The sequence below is a fragment of the Haliotis rubra genome, unplaced genomic scaffold (genome assembly GCF_003918875.1).
Source record: "Haliotis rubra isolate DU_JTF1 unplaced genomic scaffold, ASM391887v1 Scf907, whole genome shotgun sequence".
Classification (NCBI taxonomy): Eukaryota; Metazoa; Mollusca; class Gastropoda; order Lepetellida; family Haliotidae; genus Haliotis; species Haliotis rubra.
Genome location: NW_025767643.1, coordinates 33,196 through 57,180, shown reverse-complemented (window position 1 = coordinate 57,180; position 23,985 = coordinate 33,196). Strand labels below are relative to the sequence as shown.

At 43.2% G+C, this 23,985-nt stretch overlaps 1 protein-coding gene across 1 annotated transcript in view; it reads left to right on the top strand.

Annotated features, from left to right (window-relative positions):
* Positions 1-4,331: 4,331 nt before the first annotated feature.
* The window catches only part of LOC124264063 (piwi-like protein Ago3), a 28,192-nt gene continuing 8,538 nt past the window's right edge, over positions 4,332-23,985 (top strand). The window contains 13 exon segments of the mRNA XM_046698783.1: positions 4,332-4,443; positions 14,116-14,273; positions 14,484-14,631; positions 14,796-14,874; positions 16,054-16,293; positions 16,677-16,845; positions 16,847-16,873; positions 18,043-18,161; positions 18,465-18,545; positions 18,924-19,039; positions 19,153-19,162; positions 19,787-19,865; positions 19,996-20,094. Coding sequence (XP_046554739.1) covers positions 14,163-14,273; positions 14,484-14,631; positions 14,796-14,874; positions 16,054-16,293; positions 16,677-16,845; positions 16,847-16,873; positions 18,043-18,161; positions 18,465-18,545; positions 18,924-19,039; positions 19,153-19,162; positions 19,787-19,865; positions 19,996-20,094 — 1,278 coding nt within the window. The 5' untranslated portion in view covers positions 4,332-4,443; positions 14,116-14,162.

Below are 23,985 nucleotides of genomic sequence, written 5' to 3'. Positions count from 1 at the left end.
CGACGCTTTTTATTACTCTTACCACCAAAGACAACATAGGTGCGAGATATTAACTTAGTGCGCATCTCTCTCTGCACCAGGTTCGTCAATCTCTCTGCGAATGCCAAAGTGTGTCGTTGCACTATGTATAGATAACGTATTAGTATACCTGTATAGTCGCGTATCATGAGTTACACGCTGCAATCAAAACAGAGAGTGTGGTTATTTCACGTGCTGTGGGGGGTGCCGCTGTGAGTCATACGTCAGTCAGTGTGCCATTCATTACTGAATATTCTCGACTCGGAGTAGTTTTACCTTGAGTGAGTGACCTTAGTTCAACGCCGCAGTATCACGACAGTGTACACCAGAAATGGGCTTCACACAATTGACCAATGTGGGGAATCGGACCCGGGTCTTCGGCATGACGAGCGAACGCTTTTAGGCTACCGGGCCACCTCACAGGTAGTTTTATAATCGACTAAAGTCATTTTGGGGCTCATCTAGCTTTATTGATGGTTCATCTGACTATTTATAGAGGTAGATGCGTACAAGCTTTTTAAGCAAGGTGCGACGTCAGCGAACGGCGACTGTACATGTATATATACTGTGTAGACACATAAGGATTTAAACTCAGAGATTAGTGACATGTATCCAACATGCATGCACGTGCCACGTTCCGTGACGTCAGTGGCTTCGTTCTTGAGACGTGCAATACGTTGTTGAACGTGCATTCCGGGAAAGAGAAACAGAGCAAATGAATGCCACCCAATACTGTCACTTTGTTAAGCTCAACCCCTGCCCTTGCGATCGTTCAAAAAATTAAACGGCTATTGAAACGCCTGCACAACGTCATGAGGCCATTGGGATGGTCCGTGGGGGAATGTCTCAACGACAAGTGGCTGCACATTTCCACTGCCACCGGAACACCATTTCTGCACTGGTGAGACGCTACCAGAACACAAATGACGTCATCGATCGGCCACGTTCTGGGCGTCCACGTGTAACAACGCCAAGACAGGACAGATGGATAAGGGTGACCCATCTTCGCCACAGGTTTCAGACTGCAGTGATGACTGCCCGAACCATCCCAGGACTTTGCCGTATCCACCCCAACACAGTTCGACAACGTTTCCGTCATCACGGGATCAGACCACGACGTCCCGCCATACGGTCTATCCTGACACAACGTCATCGGCAAGCTCGCCGAATGTGGTGCCGAAATCATGTCCGCAGACCCTTGTTTTGATGGAGAAATGTTGTTTTTTACAGATGAGTCCAGGTTTAACATTTCCCATAGTGATGGACGTCAACGTGTCTATAGACGCGTGGGAGAACGTTATGCACAGGCCTGTGTCTTGTAGAGGAATCGCTTTGGTGGTGGTTCCGTGATGATTTGGGGTGGAATAACAGTACGCCAAAGAACTCCTTTGGTGATTGTTCGGGGCAACTTAACTGGTGTGGGCTACAGGGATCAGATTCTTCGACCTGTGGCAATTCCTTTTCTGCAACGTCATGGCCCTGGGTTAACATTCCAACAGGACAATGCCCGCCCTCATACGGCAAGGGTTGCTATGGATTTCTTGCAACACCACAACGTTGACTTACTGCCTTGGCCTGCAAATTCACCGGATCTCTCCCCGATAGAGCATGTTTGGGACGAGATGGATCGACGTCTACGCCGTCTTCCTCATCCTTGCAACAGAACTTGAGAGTATCTGGCGTGACATCCCACAAGCCTTCCTTGCACGTTTGATAGGCTCTATGCGTCGTCGATGCACTGCTGTTCTCAATGCCGATGGTGGACATACCCGTTATTGAGCTTGTGACATGGTCGTTTGACCCCTGTCCCGCTTGTGGACTCGTGACGTCATTGTGATTGACTTTTCAATTGCAATTCTCCCGACTTGTTATGGTCTCATGATCCCTCCATTAAAGTTTATATGTACCTTTGACATTGTTATCGTACTTATCAACTGGGATAATATTTTGACAATACACAGTTTCTTTATGTGGCTAGTATAGTTGCCACATTAGGGCCCCATAGCACTTTTATTAAAGCCTTTCCATTCTCGGGGTGAGACTTTCTTATGTTTGTCTCTCCAACTTACTGACTTGTGTTGTGACATTTAACGTGCGCTTCTCAGCATAATGTGTACTTCAGACACTGGCCCGCCAGGCAAAAATAGCCAGAGAGCTCGAAAGTTATAAGGGACCGTTCATAATTTATGGCTGGGGGGGTGATGATGATTTTTATGGAGAAGCATGTACAATGCGAATGCCCCCCCCCCCAAAGTTTATGTACAAAATAAGTGACCCCCCTACATATTATGTACAAAATTAGTAACCCCCCTCCCCTTCCCATAATTTCTAAGCATAACTTTAAACATATTTTTATGAACAAAATTGCTGACCCCTCCTAGTACGTGTGTACAAAATTGATGACCCCCCTAGCTCCCAAGAACAAAATGGGTGACACCCCCCTTAAAATCATCACCACCACCACCACCCACCACCCCCAGCCATAAATTATGTACGGTCCCTAAGCGTGTTGGTTATAAATGCATGTAGTTTAATTTTGTTCATCATTTGTTGGAAAAGGAGGTTTGTTTGGAATGATGCCATCTTGTGGATCCCATACCTGATATTGACAGGTGTTGTTTACTTGTCAATGACTCGTTCCATGATTTGCAAAATGGTTGATTGGTGCCATGAAAACCATTTTTATGGTTACTCATGTATCAAGTGCATATATATAAAGTTAGATTAAAGTGGCTGTTTGCCTAAAGCGGGGTTTCCATATTATTGTTTATCCAGTTTTAAATGGATACAAATTCAAATAATGAATCTACGTTTGAGTAAAGTTGTGAATTGTTGTGATCCTTAGCAAAATGTGAGTAGTATATCTTATTGCAGACACTACACTAACCATGATGTAAGTCATGAGCGTATGTTGATGCAGTCGTCGTGTGGCAACATCACAGCCACTCAGCTGAGGTGGTAGGTGCAGCTGCATGGTGTCCGAAAGACACCAAAGAAATTCAAACTTGATCCTGACACATATAAGGGAGGCAACTCCGTTGTGTTTAGACCAACTGTCTGCAGTGTTTTTCGGGATTGTTTTCAACCTTGTATATCTTCTTCGATAACGTTTGTAAAGTTTTGCTCAAATCCAGTTTTCAAGCGCGTGCTTTCTTTTGCCTTGTTCATGAGTTGTGTCAGGGATAATCAACAGCTTCTATTCTCCCTGGTTGTGTATAAAAGAAAGGTGGTGGCATAGAAATGGGCCGTGACAAAACGTCAAAAGGGCCTTATTCCTAGTCAAATGGGCCCAACAGAAAAAAAGTTTGGAAAGGTTATACATTATGTATTGACACATATAGCATGGGAACATAATACCCCCATAACATTAATAAAATGGTAATGGCATGGTAATAGCCAAGCATGTAGCCAAGTTTTCATGTAATGGCAATACATATAGTTAATAATTTACTTAATTAACACAAGTTCACATAATTAACAAAAATAATATAATGGTAATTTACACAAGTACATTCGTTCATAATTTATACAAGTTCACATACACTCTGGAACGGTTCACTCGCAGGAAGGCGACTTTTTCGGGCGTGTATAAACATTGGCCGTTTTTCGTTTTCGCCTTCGTGCGAAAAGGGTGGACATTTGCAGCAATGGGTTCGTGTGTTTATACAAGAACCTTAATCCCAGAGGAAGACGACAACCACAATACGATCATGTTCATTTTATTCATACATATGTATTCATTAAATCATTATTTGGAAAATGTACAAAGTATCATCTAACATGCTAATCATCGTATCATTTTTATACTATATTTCACTTAAAGTTCACTTAAGATGCTATTTCAATTTAAGAACATACGATGCACTGTCTGCATACTCGTACACCGTCATCTGGTTGGAATCCAACTTAATGGTTCCAGGTTGTCACTGGGAGATTGCCCTCTATCCACGTTGAGGTGACATAGTCTGCCAGACTATGACGTCGACACTGAGTCGAGATACTTTACAATAAAAACGCTAGACTCCCATGTGTGGACTAAAAACTTCCAACAACAGAAACAAACATCACTTACGGATTAGTCATGATACTGAGTCAAGACACTTCACAATGAAAACATTTGTCTCATGTTCAAATTCCATTAAAAATAACAACAACAACAAACTAAACACTATTTTACGATGTGAAACACAATATCAAACAAAACTTTTTTAATGTGAGTGATATATATCTTCTTAGCGGAATGTGAATACGGATTAAATGGAATGGTGGCGGTTCGTCGTTGGACCGACTGTGCTTATCCCCCTTTGTTTTCATCCGGGTGATTTTCCCACGAGAACTTGCTTTATGAAACTGTCTTCGTGTTGGAGTATACCCTGAGCCCTTGAATGACTCAAGAACGATAAATGCATTTCTCAGAGAAACATTGTGAGTAAATGGTCGCAAATATTAGTGGTTTCACAGATTATATCTCAGTTACCGTCAGCATCATAATGTTTGATTAGATGGCGCGGAACATCAAATATGGCGTCTGCTTTTGAAAAGATGACAAGATTCTTGTTTATCTTGGAATGAAAAGTGGTTATTGAAAGAGTTAGTTTGTGTGAAGCTGCTAATGCCTATGCTGTGTAACTACTCAGATAGTGGTATCTTATTATGCTGTGGAGCCTGGTGACAGCTGTTGATACGACAATATGCCAAAACACTGACGTAACCTATTTTCGATAGTCTCCTTGTCACGATGTGTTTCGAGAATATGACCAAAGTCGAGGGATGATTAAATTGTTACTTATTTACTTAATCATCTTCGTCCCTGTTGGGACATAAGGCTGCAAGAAACTCTCTCAATTTCAAGGCATTTGTTCCCGTCTTGTGCGAGGGTTTGTGCCTCTCTTACTGATGTTAAAATCTAACTAAAACTATTTTCGTGTTTTGTGCTCAAATTTTTTCCATGAAAAATGAAATTTGGAATGTAAGCAAAATAGAAGTAAAGTGACTTCTACCCGTTTTCCTTGTTACCAAATTTTGAAAATAACGATTTTAATTTAACCCATTTATGCATAGGGTCTTAGATTTTCATCAAATATTGTGAGCTGGTTTCATTTAGCAATTAATGAAAGGAATGAGGTGTCATTTTACCAGTAAATATTTTTTCCATACTTTTTTTACACTGCAATAGTGTGTCCCACTCATCTGCATGTTGTCCCATTTTTGGGACGGTACTTTGGCGGAAATTTGAGTAAGGAAAAAATGCAAACCATTTTCATTTAATTTTTCTATTTGAACAATGAAAGTTTTAAACACATTCTAATGAACTTGCATAGTTAAAATAGGGACCACTAAAAATATCATCTTACCTCACAATTTGCCGAATTGGCAGGGGACCAGCCTTGCCACTGGAAGTGACCATGCTTAAAGAACTTAAACTCTACAAGTAATGTGAATGGTTCAACCACTAAACAATTTACCCAGCTTCATTCACATCTAAACTGCAGGTTTCTATCTTCAACAATGGGAGAGAAAAGTTTTTTGGAGATACCCGTCCCATAAAAGGGACGATGTGCATAAATGGGTTAAGGAATCAAGCCTTGTCAAAACTTCACCCGTCTGCTAAGTAAAATCAACTTGATTGCAGCAATTATACTGGAACTCTCTATTATCGCAGCACGTGAAAACAGTGGAAAAAGCAGAAAAACCACTCCCCGCATCAGCTGTTTACATATGCAAATTACGTAAACAACAAATTGGCTCTTGAAAAAGTCGTTTATTTCATTGAAATGTCATGTCTAATCGTAGAAATATTGAAGTATTCATCTTTTCAGCAAGTTCTAGAACATTTTGAACTAGCATGACCCCTACTGCCATTACATGTAGCATGAATCAAAACTTACTTCGTCAGGAGTAATCCTGCAACAGCTACAAGGTTATTTGCATATTTTCCGTTCTGAAAATATAACAGGAAGTGACGTATAATGCAACTTCACCCTGCACATGGCAGCAAATTGTATGGTACGTTCTAAGGTGGCAAAAAAAATTTTGGTTAAAGTTTCAGATGCTTTGGTTAAAACATGATGATATTACTTATCTGAATGAAATTCCTAAATAATTTTTAATAATAAAACTATTTAGATTCAATACTTTTTTTAGTAAAGGTTTGACAGCATCATTTGCTTGTACCACATGAGATAGTAAGAAAATAGCAATACCGTGATAATAGAAAGTTGCTTAAATTTCCGTGCCAAACGAGGCAATGGGAATTGCTGCGCTCGTATTGAACGAGTTGCGACTATGGGCAACATTATTTGTGATAGAAATGAAGATTAAACATCAGTCAACTGAAAATATATATAAAATGCCAAATGTCAGTAGCCGTTCATAATACCGATGGCGGCAACATTAACTACCACGATAATAGAGGGTCCCATGATAAATCTGGAGACACATACTTTGATGAAAACATTATTGAAACCTTTTGGGACCATTGTTAACTTGTCTTGATCAATAATAATGACAACATTCTTCATTTTAAAGTACATGGTGGATGAGTGTGCTTTAGACATTATGAATAAAATTACATTTGAGCTAAAGCATAGATTTGTAGCTCAGTGCTTCAACAAAACTGATGTGGTCCAAAATACTCTTCCCAATCATCCTTTTAGGATCCTTTGATCTGTGAATCTTTTATGTAGTATTTGTTGTCAACAGTGGCAATGAATAGATCTGTTGTAGTATCTTGTAGTGTTGGGAATTGGTTAAAATCTCATGATTGGTTCATTACAACCGATCATTCATGAAAAATTATTGGTTAGGATAATTTATCAAATTTTCCTGTTTAGTGTTATGTTAGTTAATCCACACAAAAAAAAAGAAGTAAAAACATGTGGTTCTTTGGGTTTTTTTGGGTTTTTTCAAATTACACAAAATACATTTGCAAATTTCACATCGTTTTCCTGAAGTCTTTAAGATAAATTCAGTCATGATTTGGAACAAGCCCGTAGTGCTTATGTAATATAAATTTAGTGACCCCGACAAAACCAACCTTTGGAACAATATTGTTTATGCTAACAATTGTTTCCACATTTTTTGTGTTCAAACATGATCAATTTCTTGGTCCTTTAGTCACTGCGACCAATCTTCGATTATTTTAATTAATCGGAATACCACTATTATCTTGGTAGGCTTTATGTAGGGTACAGCACTATAAATATATAATTGTTAATGATGTATCCATTCCGAATTCATCACTTTCAGTACTGATATTTGTAGGAGTTTACTCATTACATACATTTGCAACCAGTAGGTATAAATCTATAGGTTTGACCCTGAAATGTAAATTTGTTTTAAAAATTCCCAGTGTTTTCTTAACAAGTACATGTAAAATTTAACATATTTTTCCTTATCCTGACTCATGCTTAATTGCTCCTCTTGCGAACTATAGTGGAACACTTGAATCCCCTTTTGAAGCTCCCTTAAAAAAAGCGGACGTAAAATCACTCACCCACGAGTAGCCTCCCTTTGATATTTGGCGCCAAAACCGTCACATGATCAGACATGCTCTTCACCCTTTCCTTTTTCGCCCTAGAGGACGGTTGTGAGAGGGCCTGGGTCCCCTATACGGCATTATATCCTTTTATTTTAGGCTTTGACTACTAAATTAGCTGTATACGGTCTTTAGCAAGCATATACCAGCAATATGGTTTGAAATTTGTACCAAATTTTCCGTTTATTAACATTGTTGACATGATGTTTCATCTTGTTTGCATTTGATGAAAACTTGCATTCGTTGCAGGTTTTGTTTGTCGGCTGCTGATCCGCATTCATTATGTCCTAACTGCACTTCTACATGTTCTTCCAGCCTCCGCTGTAAACTTTGTCAGCATATATCTGAAATTGAATTTACTAATTAATTATATTCCATTCTTAGACGTGCCAAGGACAGGTCGAGACGACTTTTACAAGTCATGTCTAAACAGAGTGAATGTGTTGATAACCGTGTATTATTGTCTGCTGAGATTCACCATTCCAGTGATTTGCCGGTGGCTACTACGGAGCTGTTGACTGTGGCAGATGGCAGCTCTGGGTCCAGGAAGAGATCGTCATCGTCTCAGCCTGCAGATCGCATCCGAGTGAAGATGGCAGCCTGCTTGAAGAACGGAATGTTCGTGAAGGATCACTTACTCGACAGTCATCCACGACAACTTCCAGAGAACCTGTCATTAGTGTCAACCTGGACAACGATGAGCCTGCAGTAGAAGAGGAGCATTCGCGAAGGAGAACCAGACGTTCACCGGAGCATCGCAGATCAGCCTCGACCTCAGACTCGGACAATCATCGCGGACCTGCGCGAACGTACTTCACATCCCACGGAAGAGAATCTTTACCTTCATGAAGGCGCAGGAATACGTCTCAAGACTCCAGGGAGGATCTTTATACCGATCGATCACCTTCGCGCAGGTCTTCAGGAAGATCTTCACGTTCATCGCCACGCAGATCTTCACGCACATTCAGGTCGCCATGCAGGTCTCCACACGCATCTCCACGAAGGCATTCGCGAATGTCTCCACGTAGATCACCACGTAGATCTCCACTCAGGGAGCAAGCACAATGGCAACGGTCTTCAGAACAAGATGCATCCAAATCAGAAGATGATGGTGGAATCATATTCTCCGATACAGAGATCAAGTCTTGGATGGCTAATGGATTGGAGCTTGCATCACCTTCTAAAGAGGATAATGAAGCATTCACGTACATGCTGTCAAATGATGAATTTGATACGCTCACCCTTCCACCCATAGATCCTGTGTTGAATGTACCAGAGAACCTCAGTACAGCCATCAGAAAGACAACAAAGTTCCAGAGTCAAAGTATACCACCGTTCAATGCCAAGAAGTTCTCTCTACACCATATGGAACCCTTCATGAAGGCCCCAGAGATAGACGAGAACTACAAAATCATCAAAGACGCCCGTACCAGGACTTATAAAGTGGACGATATGAAGCTAGCACAACTAGACACAACTACCAGGCGTACCTTCTTTGGTCTAGCCAGATCAAGAGCCATCAATGAAACCCTCAGTACGAAGTTTAGGAACTCCACCTCGGAAGAAGATCGTATGATCTACTTGGCATTGCTGACCAAGAAGAAAGACCAGCAGTTTATATCAGAGCATCTGGCATCTACATCAGCAGGGTTGACGCTACTGAGAAGACATGGGCTACTATCTTCCTGTAATTGGAGTGAGAAGTTCACCAAGACTTTGTACAGAGTTCCATGGTCAGCATCAGCTATCTTCGCAGGGGAAATTGAAGACATGGCCAAAGAAGTTACGAAGGAGTCTAAGGAGGTCATGATGATCAAGTCCATCGATACACTGGCCAGTGTTATCCGACAGACATCTCAACGCTACTCTGCCAAATCAAAGTTTGCGGGGATACATAGAGCTAAAGAGAAGAAATACGGCACTTCCAGAGGAGGCAAAGATTCTTTTCATCCCCCAACCGGAGCTCCCAGAGGTAACCCCGGAAGAGGCAGATGATTCAGAGGTGCCAGGAATGCTAGACGTTGATGGACGGGTTCGGAACGACTGGAGTCTTCCACCCCCAGCCATTCCCATACAACTTTCTACAGTGGGTGGACGTCTACAACGCTACTGGGAGAATTGGGGAATTCTTCAGGACAACTACGTATCCCAGATACTACGCAGAGGATACAAGAAACAACTACAAGCAGTTTCACCTTTGACAAGCACTCCTCGGACACACAACTATGCTACCAACCAGAGGGGGAAACTACTCGACGCCATCACAACTCTACTCGAGAAGGAGGCAGTCGAAGAAATAAAACAGGAACTCATCACGCCTGGTTTTTACTCCCCAATCTTCCAGGTACCAAAGAAAAATTCCAAGGAAAAGTTCCGACTACTCTACAACATGAGGAAATTCAACCAGGATTATCTACGCAGACCCGCAAAGTTCAGGATGATACACCTTCCTCAACTACGACAAGTCATCCGTCCGTCCGTTAGACTACCTCGCCAGCATAGATCTGCAGGATGCGTATCTTCACATCCCAATACACCCGGACTCAAGGAGATATCTTCGATTCATCTTCAACGGATGCCATTACCAATGGAAGGTGCTACCTTTTGGAATATCGTCAGCCCCCTGGTTGTATACTCGAGTGACATAGCCCGTCATCACATACCTACATCATCGAGGTGTACACAGTGCATTTTACCTGGACGAAGGGATTCAAGCTCATCAAGATCCCAGTCAACTCAGACTGCAACTGACTTCACCATCAGGCTACTCACTCAACTAGGATGGCTAGTAAATCTCCTCAAATTGGAACTAGAACCTACACAGGATCTTCAATTCCTAGGAATACGACTCATCACATCAGCGAATCGCATAGTCGTTCCAGAGGAACGTTGGGTCAAGATACAACAGATGATATCTCAAGCACTACTCTCTCCGTTACCACTACGAAGTTGGCAGTCACTCATGTCTACGCAGATGCATCTCTTCAGGGATGGAGAGCTCACCTTGACAACAACGAAGTGGCAGCGGGAAAATGGTCGAGTCAGGAACAAAGTCTGCACATCAACATGCTTGAAATGAAAGCAGTAATAAACGCCTTACTACACTGGTCCAGCATACTAAGGAACGCACAGCTGATGATACATACGGACAACTCCACAGTGGTATTCTACATCAACAGACAAGGATCAACAAGGTCGAGGAATCTGCTAGACCTCAGCTTTCACCTATTCAGCATAATAGACAACCTGAACATCGACATAAAAGCCCACATTCCCGGAGCCAAAAATGTGACTGAGTGGATGTTACAGCCAGAGACGTCAGATGCATCATTCAGATGATAGGATCTCCACTGATAGACCTGTTTGCGACAAAGTTCAACAAACAACTACCAACATTCGTCTCTCCGATTCCAGATCCACAAGCATGGGCAACAGATGCTTTAAGCATATCTTGGGAAGGATTAAATGCTTACGCTTTCCCTCCTCCAGTTCTAATACCGAAGGTGTTGCAGAAAATCAAGCAGACAAAGAAGCTGCAACTGATTTTGGTCGCGCCCTACTGCTCAGCGAGAGTGTGGTTTCCCATTCTCATACAAGAACTCGGAAATCCAACCCTGCAACTCCCAGAGTGACCAAATCTACTAGTTCATCCGCACACCAAGCAAGTACACGGAAATCCAACAGTATTCCAACTACACGCATGGAACGTATCACGATTTGCTTGAAGAAAAGAGGATATTCCGCCAGAGCAGCAAAATCAGTCACATTAGCTCTACGTAGATGAACCCGCAACTTGTACGACGACAAGTTGCAGAGTTTTGAGAAATATGCATTGAGGAAGGGTTTCACGGCGATGAAAGCAACACATCCTCAAGTGGCGAAATACCTTTGTCATCTAAGGCAAACAAGGCGGCTAAAAGGATCAACACTCTCTACATACCTAGTGGCCCTCAGCACAGTTATCACCATGAAGACGGGTGTGAAGCTGACCAAAGTACCAGAGATACTGGCATTACCATGCTCCTTTAAGTTGGAAAACCAACAAAAGAAGTTTAAGGCGCCTGCTTGGGATCTCAACGTGGTCTTGCAGCATCTCACCAGTGACGCTTATGAACCACTATAGTCCGTTTGGCTCAAAAGCGGACCGATGAATTGCAATCTAACTCGAAAACTAATAAACATAAAATACTCAATGAAACACTGATCATAATGAAAATGTCACACCAACTCTGAGAGGTGTCCCTTTCTCTGCACTCCTCCCTCGTATTAAATAGTGAACTGTGTCAATATTTTAGTGATAGTTTGTTTAACAACTTTTTTAATTTTAGGACATAAATTCTGCAAACAAATCACAGAGTTGGTCTGATGTTTTGATTATGATCAGCGTTTCATTGAGAATTATATGTTTATTAGTTTTTGAGTTAGATTGCAATTCATCGGTCCGCTTTTGAGCCAAACGCACTATAGCAAGGACATCCTATGGACTTTGAATGAACACGATTTGACGCACATCGTGACACTGTACATCTGGGATTGAGATAGGACTTCATAGCAAAGAACCAACTGCCCGGTCAACCAGACAGACAGTTCCATATCCCAGCAATCTTGTCAATCCTAGGGCCACAGGATACTCAAGATTTATCCCTATGTCCAGTCAGAGCATTGAAAGTCTACCTACAAAGGTCGAAAATGAGGAGACGAAAATTCAAGCGCCTTTTCATCCCTCTATCTACGGAGACGCCTACAGAGGTCTCACGTACAACAATATCAATATGGATGAGAGCCGTCATATTGAGAGCCTACAAAGCAGCAGGACTTGAGCCTCCACGAGCCTCCAATCCTCATGAAGTCAGAGCACTGCCATAGACACTCGCTCTGCATGGGAACTGCTCCATCTCGACAATAATGGAGTGCTGCTTTTGGAAGTCGGAGACAGTGTTTGCCAACCACTACCTCAGAGACATGGCTACCTAGGACGTCTCCGGCATTCACCAGTTTGGTCCTCTTGTTGTAGCACAACAATTGAGGTTCCTCAAAGACGCTGGGATGAATCTCACCCTATTTATCACATGACTTGTAAAGCCAACACTTGGAAGAGTTAGAGCTTTAGAGTCCATGCGCACGTCTAGGACAGGCTAGCATGAGTGACAGACCCTGTACTTGTATTGTTAGGACTTACTTGTACATGAAGAAGGATCGCTTCTCCACTTGATGCGAGCATCAAGATATGGAGTTGCATAAATCCACACATAATGTCAGGAGAAGACGATTCCAGAGAAATCTTACAAGTTGTGGTACCCCCAGACTCATCAGAGGAAGCTGGAAGAAAGGACACAGTGCCATTAGAAGTTCCCTAGGGGGCATAAGGACGTAAATCAGCAGCTATGAATCCAGAGTGGCTTGACCCACCACCGGTTCCATCGGATTCTACAAGCAATTAAGCATGAGTCAGGATAAGGAAAAATATGTAATTTTCTGATTAAAATTGATAATTTATACTTATCCTGACTCATGAGGTCAGCCCTCCCAACCTCCCCTCATGGCACTCTGGATTTCCCTGTAGATCCGGGTGTCGGGCTCATATTCGGAGAGAGTGAATAGCATGTCTGATCATGTGACGGCTTTGGCGCCAAATATCAAAGGGAGGCTACTCGTGGGGTGAGTGATTTTACGTCCGCTTTTTTGAAGGGAGCTTCAAAAGGGGATTCAAGTGTTCCACTATAGTTCGCAGGAGGAAGGAGACAAGCAATTAAGCATGAGTCAGGATAAGTATAAAATATCAATTTTAGTCAGAAAATTACATGTTGTTAACATGTACAAATATTACTAGAGAACAGATCAAAATCTAAGTCAAGGGTTAACCATAAAGTTGAAAGTTTGAGGTCTGTGATGTCTTTTCAGAGGCCCAGATAAGCTGCATATCTGGGTAAAACGCATAGAATGACGCATTGAAAAATAATTGTTGTGTACCAGTTACGCATATAAAATGTTAGATACACAAAAAGTTTAAAACAAATGCGTGACGGAATATATTCATAAAAATCGCTTTCGTAATGAAAAAGACATCAATTGCTATCAAGTTGTACTGTTAGTATAGGACAAGTGTTGTAATGTCAGTATAGGATGAGTGATTTTTTATGAAATAATTTCCATTATATTTAAGTTGGTTTTGATTAGGTATGACATAAGGCAGAACATACCTGCTTAGTAAACTTACTCAATGACGTAATACTTAGGTGAGTAAAGTGACTGAAATACGCACATATTTGAAAGCAGTGGGTAACGGAAAATGAAATACCCACTCAACATTCATAATACCCACTCCAAAAAAATGCAGTGGGTACAGTACCCACATGAGCTAAATCTTATCTGGAGCTCTGTCTTTTCATTCAAATACTGTGGGAGAAAGCCTCATGAAACGAAGTATCTCTGTTAATTCCAATCAATGTACTGTAAGGCCATATATTTAAATCTCATTTGTGGTTTGTGGTAAAGCAGGACCTTCTGATCAGGAATCACAACATGCTTTTGAGCTTATTTTGGTTATGTTCTTTTTGCAGAACATATAAGTACAGCCAGGAGTAAGGGTCTCACTCAGTGACCAGCCATGGCATCAGGTGGATTTTATGGCAGAGGCGGAAGGGGAAGGTCGATTCTAGATGCTTTGAAGCAGCCTGCAAGGAAACCAGGGCAACAAGAGGAGCAAGCCCAAGCACAGGTTTGGCCACTCATCAAATGTTCTTCGTCTATCTTGTGTCCTGGATGAAGGCTGTATGATTCATGTATATTTTCATAATAATGCACGTTGTGAGATTCAATTTTACAAGTGTCAAGTTTTCAATCTGTTTGAGTATATTCCATAATATTTTTCATTGTTTCTATGCAAGAAATAACCACTTGTTTTTAATTATGAAGGTTTTCCTTATAGGCTGCTGCCCCAATTACCCCCCAGAGTAGTGATGCAACACCAAAACCACCTGCTGCTCCCATTACGTTTGGAAGAGGGGGAGGACTGCTAGCCATGATGCAGAAAGCCCAGCCTAGTTCTCAGCCAGGTGCTTTAGCCGAAACAACAGGTAACTAGTATGTTAATCAATCATTTCTTGTTCAGTATTTTCAAAAAGACATCCTATCAAAGATAAGTGTTATAACTAAGATTGGTCAGTTTGTTGAATTTCATTAAAATTATCAGGCATTCACAAAGTAATAGTGTGTAAGTTATATTTGTAAATGCTTTCAGCTCCTAAACCTGCACCAGCTATGCCATTTACCATGCCAATAGGAAGGGGTCTTGGTGGCATGAAAGAACTGCTTCAAAAGTAAGTGTCCACATTTTTGTCATAGGGATGTGCCTGGTTAATGGTTGTTTTTATCATCCAGTTTATACTGAAATCTCCTGACAGGTTAATCTGTGTTGCTATCACTGGTGGTTGACTTGTTCTATCAATGCTAATTGTTTATATTAGATTTAGCATTTTGTCAGCCCTATGTGAAGATAGACCTGACAGTTTGGTAATGCTGTCCATCATAGATACTATCTTATACCCAGAACTCAGTAATGTGCAAAATTGATACATCAGACATTATCTTACCGTCATGTAAAATACTTAAATTTCATTGGTCAATGACGCTTTAACAAGTTTCTGTGTCACCCCTCCCAGGAGGGTGACAACTGGAAAAGACATTACCTGCTGCCACGGTAACCACCAAATTCTCTGCTAAGAAGCTGTATCGCTAACAATCGTATGACGTCATAACAGGATGTATGCAGTGCATGGAGTTCGAAAACCATTAGATTAGCTGTCTTTGAGTTCACTATGTACACAAATATTTTACCGACTTTCATTGCTTTATTTACACTATACTCATGGAAACGAATAAGGGACCACATGAAAGTACAAGTGTTCCTTTATTCCTTGCCAGGTTTCTTCACAAGGTACGTATTACACTGTGAGTGAAATTCTGGAAATATATGAAGGAACACTTATACTTTGATGTGTTCCCTTATTCGTTTTTATGAGTATATTTTATACATTGCCTCGTCAGAATATGTTTAACTGATTTTGAAAATTCGAGCGGCAGACGCCATATTGTTTACATGTCATATAGTCGGTAGCTAGCTTATCGATCTTCAAAATTAAATAAAATGATATTTTGTACATTTAACATGGCGGTAAGATAAATACCTTGTAAATACCGGCTCGGATAACACTGATACAAAGAGGCGTACATCAGACTGTATTACCCTCAAGAGAAGCATACAACATATAGTGAAATGTGACCCACCTAGTGATTAGGTATGAATCAAATCATACCTAGGCTACATACCGGCAAGCCAAATTTGGTATTTCTGAAAATTCTTTCCTTGTAAAATGGATGTAAGAACAGCAATAGATTGCTCAAATGAAGTTGTTGATAGTATCCTTATTAATATGTTGATCACACCAAATTGGTATTGAAGACAAAGCTCTGCTGTTAATCAAGTGAGTGCTTTTCAGGGCAGCACAGGGCAGAGGAATGCCTGCACCTTCCCAGGTTTCCAGTCGTCCATCTACATCAGGTTCCTCTACTTCTGCACAACCACCTGCTGAGCCAGTTCCCTCCTCATCCAGAGCACCTCCACATCCTTCTGCTGCTGGTGCTGCTCCTTCCCCTGCCCCACCATCAGAGGAGATGAGTAGACTGGCAATATATGAGAGGAGGGAGGCTGTCCATCGTTCAGGATCAGAAGGAAAAGTGTCAGTTTCATTCACAAGTATTGCAGTTCAACTTAGAGGATAATTTGCATTTTTTTCTAAGATTAACATTTAAATTCATTCCTACCCTACAACAACCCAATATACATTACTAATTTCTTTATCTATTCAGTTACATCCTTTACCAGTAGAATTCTGACTGCAATTTGACCTCTTCAGAACCTCGCAAGAAATATTGTGAAACAGTAGTTTCTGAAAATTGATGATATGGAATCAACATTAACTCTATGTGTTTGGGGTTTTTTTCCGATTTTTATCGCATACCTCCTTGTTATGATGTATTGTATATATACTTACAAATATGTTAACTGAAATTGAGTGTTGTGTCACTTTTACATGTTTGAGGTTTAATTGTATTTCTGCAGAATGCCGTTCTCTGCCAACCATATCCGTGTCAAGTGCAAGAACAGTGGAGTTTTTCAGTATGATGTGAAGTTTGATCCAGTCATAGACAGTAAAGGCATGAGGATTGGCATGCTGAATGAACATAAGGCTGTTATTGGTCAGACAAAAGCCTTTGATGGAAGACTCCTCTTTTTTGCCAATCAGACTGCCTCAAACTGTAAGTTGAATAATAAAAACATGTTTGTGGCACAATGTTTAAGAAATACCATGTATAGTGTAATAAAGCACACTTTCGCCCTGAACTATTATAGTTAAAGCACGAGGACGCTTTCATCTGAGTGCTTTAATATTATGATAGTTCAGGGCAAAAGTGTGCTTTATTACACTATACATGGTGGTAGAGCGAACTGTATTTCTTTTCTAAGATGTAAAATTTACTACTTTCTAAGGATAATTACGATTAATCTAAGGCAGAAAACAAACAACGGTGTCGGTGATCTAAGTTAAGAATCCTCGCAAAGGCTAACTGACGCGCGCTGTTCTATTGATGTGTCTGGCCCCCTACGTTAAGACGAACGTTACCAGAAAAAACAAATGATAAACAGTTTGATGACGGTTTACGTTCGGATTAAATATCGTCTCTAAATTATTTTAATTACATCTGTGATTAACGTAAACCATATGGGGCAATATGAATGTCACATTTCTACTACCAACGTAAGTTTAGATCAGTACATCCAGATGAAGCTGAGTAGTCAAGCAACATTCCACGATTGCCTTGTGGGAATGTAAACATTGCAAACGTTACCGTGTGGCTGAAAACTTGTGAGTCGACTTGAGACATTTTAACTGTCGGAAAACATAAACGTAATGTTTCCACCAGGGATGTTAGCTGCAATGTAATTGTGATGTAATGCAAAAAGTGCACATTATCATCTGATAAAGTATTGTCATCGCCTTTGATCTTTCACCGAAGCATCTCAGAAATATTGATAACACAGCAGTTTTTTCCCATACACATTTAGAAATAAAGTGGTGGATTGCTTATCAGCACAGACATTATCATCAAAAATAACAGAGTAGAGGGAACATTGTCAGGTCATTTTCAAGGTTTTAATCTAATATATCTAAATTCTAATGCATTCTTTTACATCATGACCAAATATGAAATAAACTATCAAAAAATTTCTCCCTCCCTCCCAAGTGCCTTCTTTAGAAATAAGATTTTATCTATCTCAGTATGGTATAGTACTTGTCTTTTTGACAAAACTATATGTAATTGTGTTTTGTGTCTGTACTTTTATTGTTGTGAATGCCATTTGTTTGTCAGGTGATAGAAATGATGCAGTGGTCATGTCATGTATCTTCATGTGCATTTTGCTTCAGGAAACTGTTTTGCACAGTCAAAGGAAGACCGATGGTATTAATGTCACAATAACCATCAGGTTAACAACAGTTGTGGATCCTACTCAGTGTGCTCATCTCTACAATATTGTCTTCAGAAGGTCAGTTTCAGGGAAAAGTGATGAAAATCTACAAGGGATTAAACCATTTACTTATTTCTCTGAAATATAGACCTGTGATGGCAATAAGAAATGCAGTCCAGAAATGCCACCATTTGGACAATAATTGTTCGGAATGACTTCAGTATAGTTACAGAGACACATTGCTTTGAACTCCCTCATTTAATTTTCTTAATAGTTTGCTGCTTCAGACGTTTATAATTTTGTACAAAAAAGGTTAATAGTTTAGTACTAATAGTGTTTTGCTGTAAAACATGTGAAATGATGAAACCGTTGATGTTTCAGGATCATGAGCATCTTGGATATGTGTCAAGTCGGCAGATACTATTACAATCCCCACACACCATCTCAAGTACCACAACACAAGTGAGTATATGTTTCCCATTATTAGGGTTTTAGTACTTTCAGGGGTGGAAATAACCCATTGCCCGACGTCCGAGTCCAGTGTTTTTTCCTGTCGGGCAAGCACATTTGTATATCACGCTGTACCGGTGTCCAGTTGACATTCCAATGTTAGTTATATTGTTTATTTAAAAATCACCAAGAAAATCGGCCGGTATAGCGGAAAAATTATCAGGGCAAGTGATTTTACATGTGCCACTGTACCGGAGTACACTAGCAATTTTAAAGTTATTTCCACCCCTGACTTTATGGGAACCTTTAAAACTTATTCTGACAGTAGTGATAATGTAATAGATTCCTGAGTACAAGCTATTGATTGTTCTTCTTCTTTGTGTTACACAGACTTGAGGTGTGGCCAGGATATATTAGTTCAATCAAGGAACAAGAAGGAGGGCTGTTGCTCAACCTAGATGCCTCTCACAGAGTACTGCGTACAGAAACAGTGCTAGATGTCATGTAAGTATAGGGATCATTATCGTTTGTATATGAACAGCTGCTTTTCCTTAGGTTTACATTGCATCATGTCACATGAGTACAATGTGCATCTGATTTGTCTCGTTTTTTCATGTAGGTCAATATAGGTAATCTGCTCGAGTTATGCAGTGGTTTGAAAGTACCGGTAAGGATATAATTTGTCCATATCTGAATACTAGGCTGCTGATATTCTTACAAGCAAGGGGCGGTGGGGTAGCCTAATGGTTAAAGCGTTGGTTCGTCACACCGAAGACCCGGGTTCGAATCCCCACATGGGTACAATGTGTGAAGCCCATTTCTGGTGTCCCCAGCCGTGATGTTGCTGGAATATTGCTAAAAACGGCGTAAAACCAAACTCAGTCAGTCAGTCTTACAAGCAAGATACAATGATGCTTGGATATCATTTAAAATAGCTAGAAACTAACATTTCTGGTGTTCCCTGCTTGTGATATTGCTGCAATATTGCTAAAAGTGGCATGAAACCATACTCACTCACTCACTCATAGTTAGGATTGAATACTGTGATTAAGGAGGTCTAAACGGATCACAAATTTCAGTCTGGATGGTTCTGTGCAGACTAAAAGAGCAACGAAAATGTGGAATGTGTACAAACTGGAATAAGTATTTTGTTTTCACCATGTACAGTGAATAATATTCAGAAAGTAGGATTTCTGAATACCCTGAATAAATAGAATGTCAGTGTATCTTATCATTTTGTTTGCTGTTTGCAGGAAGAATTATAACATCAGTATTCGTGATGCTGAGCAGCCTCTCCTCATCAACCGTCCAAGGAAAAAGCGTGAACCAGGGGTATGGTTTCATTCTCTCCATATCCTGCACATATATAGCAGAGCTTTGTCCTGTATGTGATGTATCATTTCACATCCTGCATTTTTTTGTTGTTGTTGTTGTTGATAAAGTGGATTTTGTTTGTCTACAGGAGAGGGAACCTAAAATTGAGATGATCTGCCTGGTTCCTGAACTGTGTTACATGACAGGTCTAACAGATGAGATGAGATCTGATTTCAGGCTGATGAAGGTGATTATTAGGAAATATATTAATTAGAATTAATATCAGTGTTACACTTGCATTACTTGGCTGGTTTACTAGACGAAATTTACTTTAGACTGTTGGATGTGTCAGTGTTTCTGTGCTCCAGTATATGCTGGATATTGACCCATGATATCTTACTGGGATGTAGGGTTGATGGTCCCGATATCCAGTTGAAATTTCCTTTGAAATATGTTTATCATATCACACATCGTTATTATAGTACTTGTAATTCTTCTTCATAGAGATCGTCCTTGGGGTACATATTATGCATTTTCCAAGCTGAAAATGTCCTGTGACAGTTGTATCAATGTTTTTTGAATAAAAAGATTGTACAATAAATAAACTCTTTTATTTATTATACGGCCCCCACCTCACGGAGTTACCTCCCGTTGCGCATGCGCACCAACTGGGTAAGCACCTAGGCCCGTATCATCATTCCTTCTGCTGTCACTGCCCCTAACAGACGCATGTGTCGAGCAGAGCTGACCTTTTCAGAACGAAAAAGAATAATGTCTGGAACACCACCTGTATGTATGGTCTTTATTACCTTTGCAAAAGGAACAGTAAAGCTTTGCAGTCGGTTGTTTCATAATTGTGACTTTGTATTAATTATTTTACGCTAACTTTCCCGTGGTTTACGCACATGTTGCTCTGCCATGGCGGGAAGTTTAGCGTGCCACGTGGTTGTAATATTGCGTATTGAACCAACTATTTCTTCCCGTGGTAGCCTTCACGTATTTTTCAATGTTTTCTACGTGTATATATGCTGCTGGTCCACCGTTAGCTTCATGCTTGCGTGTTTGCTTTCAGGCGTTTTCCTCCTGTTCGGTCTGTGGACAAAGTATTCCACGGGCCGACAGGCACGACAAATGTATTGTCTGCCTAGAGAAGACCGGCCATGAGTCCCAAACCTGTGAAATTTGTATGGGGTTTTCCGGGCTCAGAAGCGAGGGCTGCCGATACTCTCTTTATAGAGAGATGCGGGAGGCGGAGGGGAACTTACCCAGGTCCCCCGTCCCGCTAAAAAGTCTAAAGGGAAAAATCCCGTAGCCAGTCCCCTGCTCCCGCCTGCATGGTAGCGTTTTGACATGACTTTAATCACACAGGTGTTTCAGCAGCACGCAGACTCGATGAGGTCCCTCGTTCATGAGTCGGTTGGAGGACTCGAGCAGGAGTTCCTCGCCCACTCTGAGCGTGGGCGGAGAGTCTTGAGGGGATCGCCGAACCCGCTCGATCCCTAGGCCCTTGAGGCGCCTGTCGACCCGCTGCCTCTGGCTTCAGGTCCGGACGCCGCTGCCCCGGGAGAGGGAGGTGCTCCCAGTCCCCTCAGAGTTGGCACAGGGACCGCTGATGATTCCTGGGGTTCCGATCCCGCGCCTCCCCCTGCCCCATGAGAGCGGAGGCACCAGTTCTGCCTGGTATGCCTCCAGCGCCTCGGGACCGGGTCCGCACGCCTGCAGGCACTGGACGCTGGCACTCTGTCTGCTCCTCCCTCTCTGTTGTTCCTAGTGCTAGGCCGCCCACCGGTCGGGTTCGGGTCCTCTTCACGGAGACTCAGCCTCGACTCTCCGCTCGCGCCGAGTCGATGGATACTGGGGAGGTCGAGGAGCAGGAGGGTGCCTTCCGCTTCTCTTCGCTCTGCGGGAGGTCAGGCAAAGAATTGCCGAAAGTACCTACCCCAGGTCAGCTGTGCCTGTTAGCAGCTCGGACTCGGCTGAGTTCCGCTTTGCCAGGCGAGGCGCTTTGCCCCTAGGCAGCCTATACGCAGACGCAGCTCCGCATTCTTCCATCGCTAGTACAGGACGGGTGGATCCCCCTTGTCTGGTTCTCGCCTCCGATTTGACTTGCTGGAGCTTGTCCGGAGATACCAGCTTGGGAGGATTCCCTGTTCGTGGTACCTATCGTGGGACGAGTGTGTTTTCACTTCAGTCGCCTTTGGGGAGGCTCGCTTCCTCCGAGCAGCTCCGCTGCTCGGCAAGGGCGCAGCACTCCACCGCTTGCCCTCGCTGGCTTCCCGCACCATGCATACCACTCTACAGGAGGTTTACAGGAACGCTATGCAGCAGGTCAGGGTGGTGGTCCATGAGGCCTACCTCTCCCTCGATACAGAGGTCGGCCCTGGAGGCGGGGGGCATGCTGGTGACGCTTTCACCGCATGTCGCGGCTGCTCGGCCAGCTATCTGAAGTACAGGCCCACCACGCGCTGACTCTTTGGCGGTCCGCTAAGGCCGACGGTGATGTGCGCAGTCATGGGGATGCGCAAGCTGTGGCTGTCGACGCCTCGCTACTCGCAGCAGCGACACAGCAGACCTTGCTGGCCCTCCCTTCTGTCTGGGGAGCCACCCTCTTCCAGGGGCACAGCAGGTCATACGGGAGGCTGCCGCTGCAGCTACCTCCTTCAAGGACTCTAAGGCCTTTGTTGGAGCACCCGCTGGTGTCTCGCCAAGCGCCCCGCTCCACCTTCCTCCGCTGGGGTGCAGCCTACACCCGAGTCCGCTGGCTGGCTTCGGCCGCTTGGCAGGGGTAAGCGGAGGCACAGGTCCGCCAAGGGTAAGGGCAAGGAGCAGTCCTCGACTAGCTCCCAGCCTTTTCGCGGGCGCGGGAGGTCTGCCCCGACCTCCCGTTAACCCATCAGGCTGTCGTTCAAGCCGTGTGTCACGCCCAGTCAGCTCCGCTACTCGGGACGACGCGCACGCTCTCTTAACCTCAAGAAATCCGACCTGGTACCCACCCAGGACTTGGTTTTTCTTGGGGCGCGATTCCAAACAAACAAGGATCTCGTTTCCTTGTCGCCCGACCGGATCACCAGAGTTCGGGAGGTGGTATCTTCGTTCCTCTCCCAGCCCCAGGCACCAGCACGGACTTGGCTCCGTCTACTGGGCCATATGGCGGCGACGATCTCTGTAGTGTGGCGGGCGCGGTTGAGGATGCGCCCTATACAGCAAGCTTTGGCAAGGCTGTGGGCTCACACGGAGGAGCTGGAGCGCAGTCTCACAGTCCCCGGGTGGTTGAAACCTCACCTTCAGTGGTGGACCAATGTCGGGAATCTCACCAGGGGGATCCCCTTGGAAATCCCGACGCCAGCTCTCACAGTTCAGACCGATGCGTCCCTCACGGGCTGGGGTGTTCTGGGCAGTCTGTCGGTGTCCGGACTCTGGTCCGAGGTCGGCTTCACCTTCACATCAACGTGTTGGAAGTGAGAGCTGTGCGGTTGGTTTTCGAAGCCAGAGAGCATGTCCGTGGCCAGGTAGTCCGCCTTCAGTTGGACAACCAGACGCCATGTCGCATATCCTGAAGCAGGGCGCACGGTGTCCCGAGCGCTTCTTCAGGAGGCGTGGACTTTCTACTCTGGTGCTTACCAGTGCGATTGTCAGGTACTCCCTGTTTATCTCCTGGGGCTGGAACGGAGAAGACGCCGACGCTCTCGCCAGATCCTGGCCCCGCACGAAAGTGGATGCTCGACAGGCAGATATTCAGAGTTCTCTCCCAGTTGTAATGGTCGCTCCAGGTGGATCTGTTTGCGCCCGGGCGGGACGAATCAGACACCCGTGTTCTGCTCTCAATACCGACCCAGGGGCGCTGGCTGCCAACGCCTTCCTGCTGGATTGGACGGGCAAAGTGCTCTGGCGCTCCCCGCCGCTACCACTCATTCCCCGCGGTCCTTTCACAGCTGTCCACCCAGCCAGCTCGGCTGCTTGTGCTACTGGCACCGCTTTGGCCGCCACAGAGCTGGTTTCCGGTAATTCTCAGGTTTCTGGCTCAGCCTCCTGTTCTATTACCTTTACGAATCGGACATTCTCACTCAGAACGGAGCTTCCACCCAAATCCACGGATTCAGTGGGTGGCTTGGCCTCTGTCAGGTCTAGCCTCTCGAGG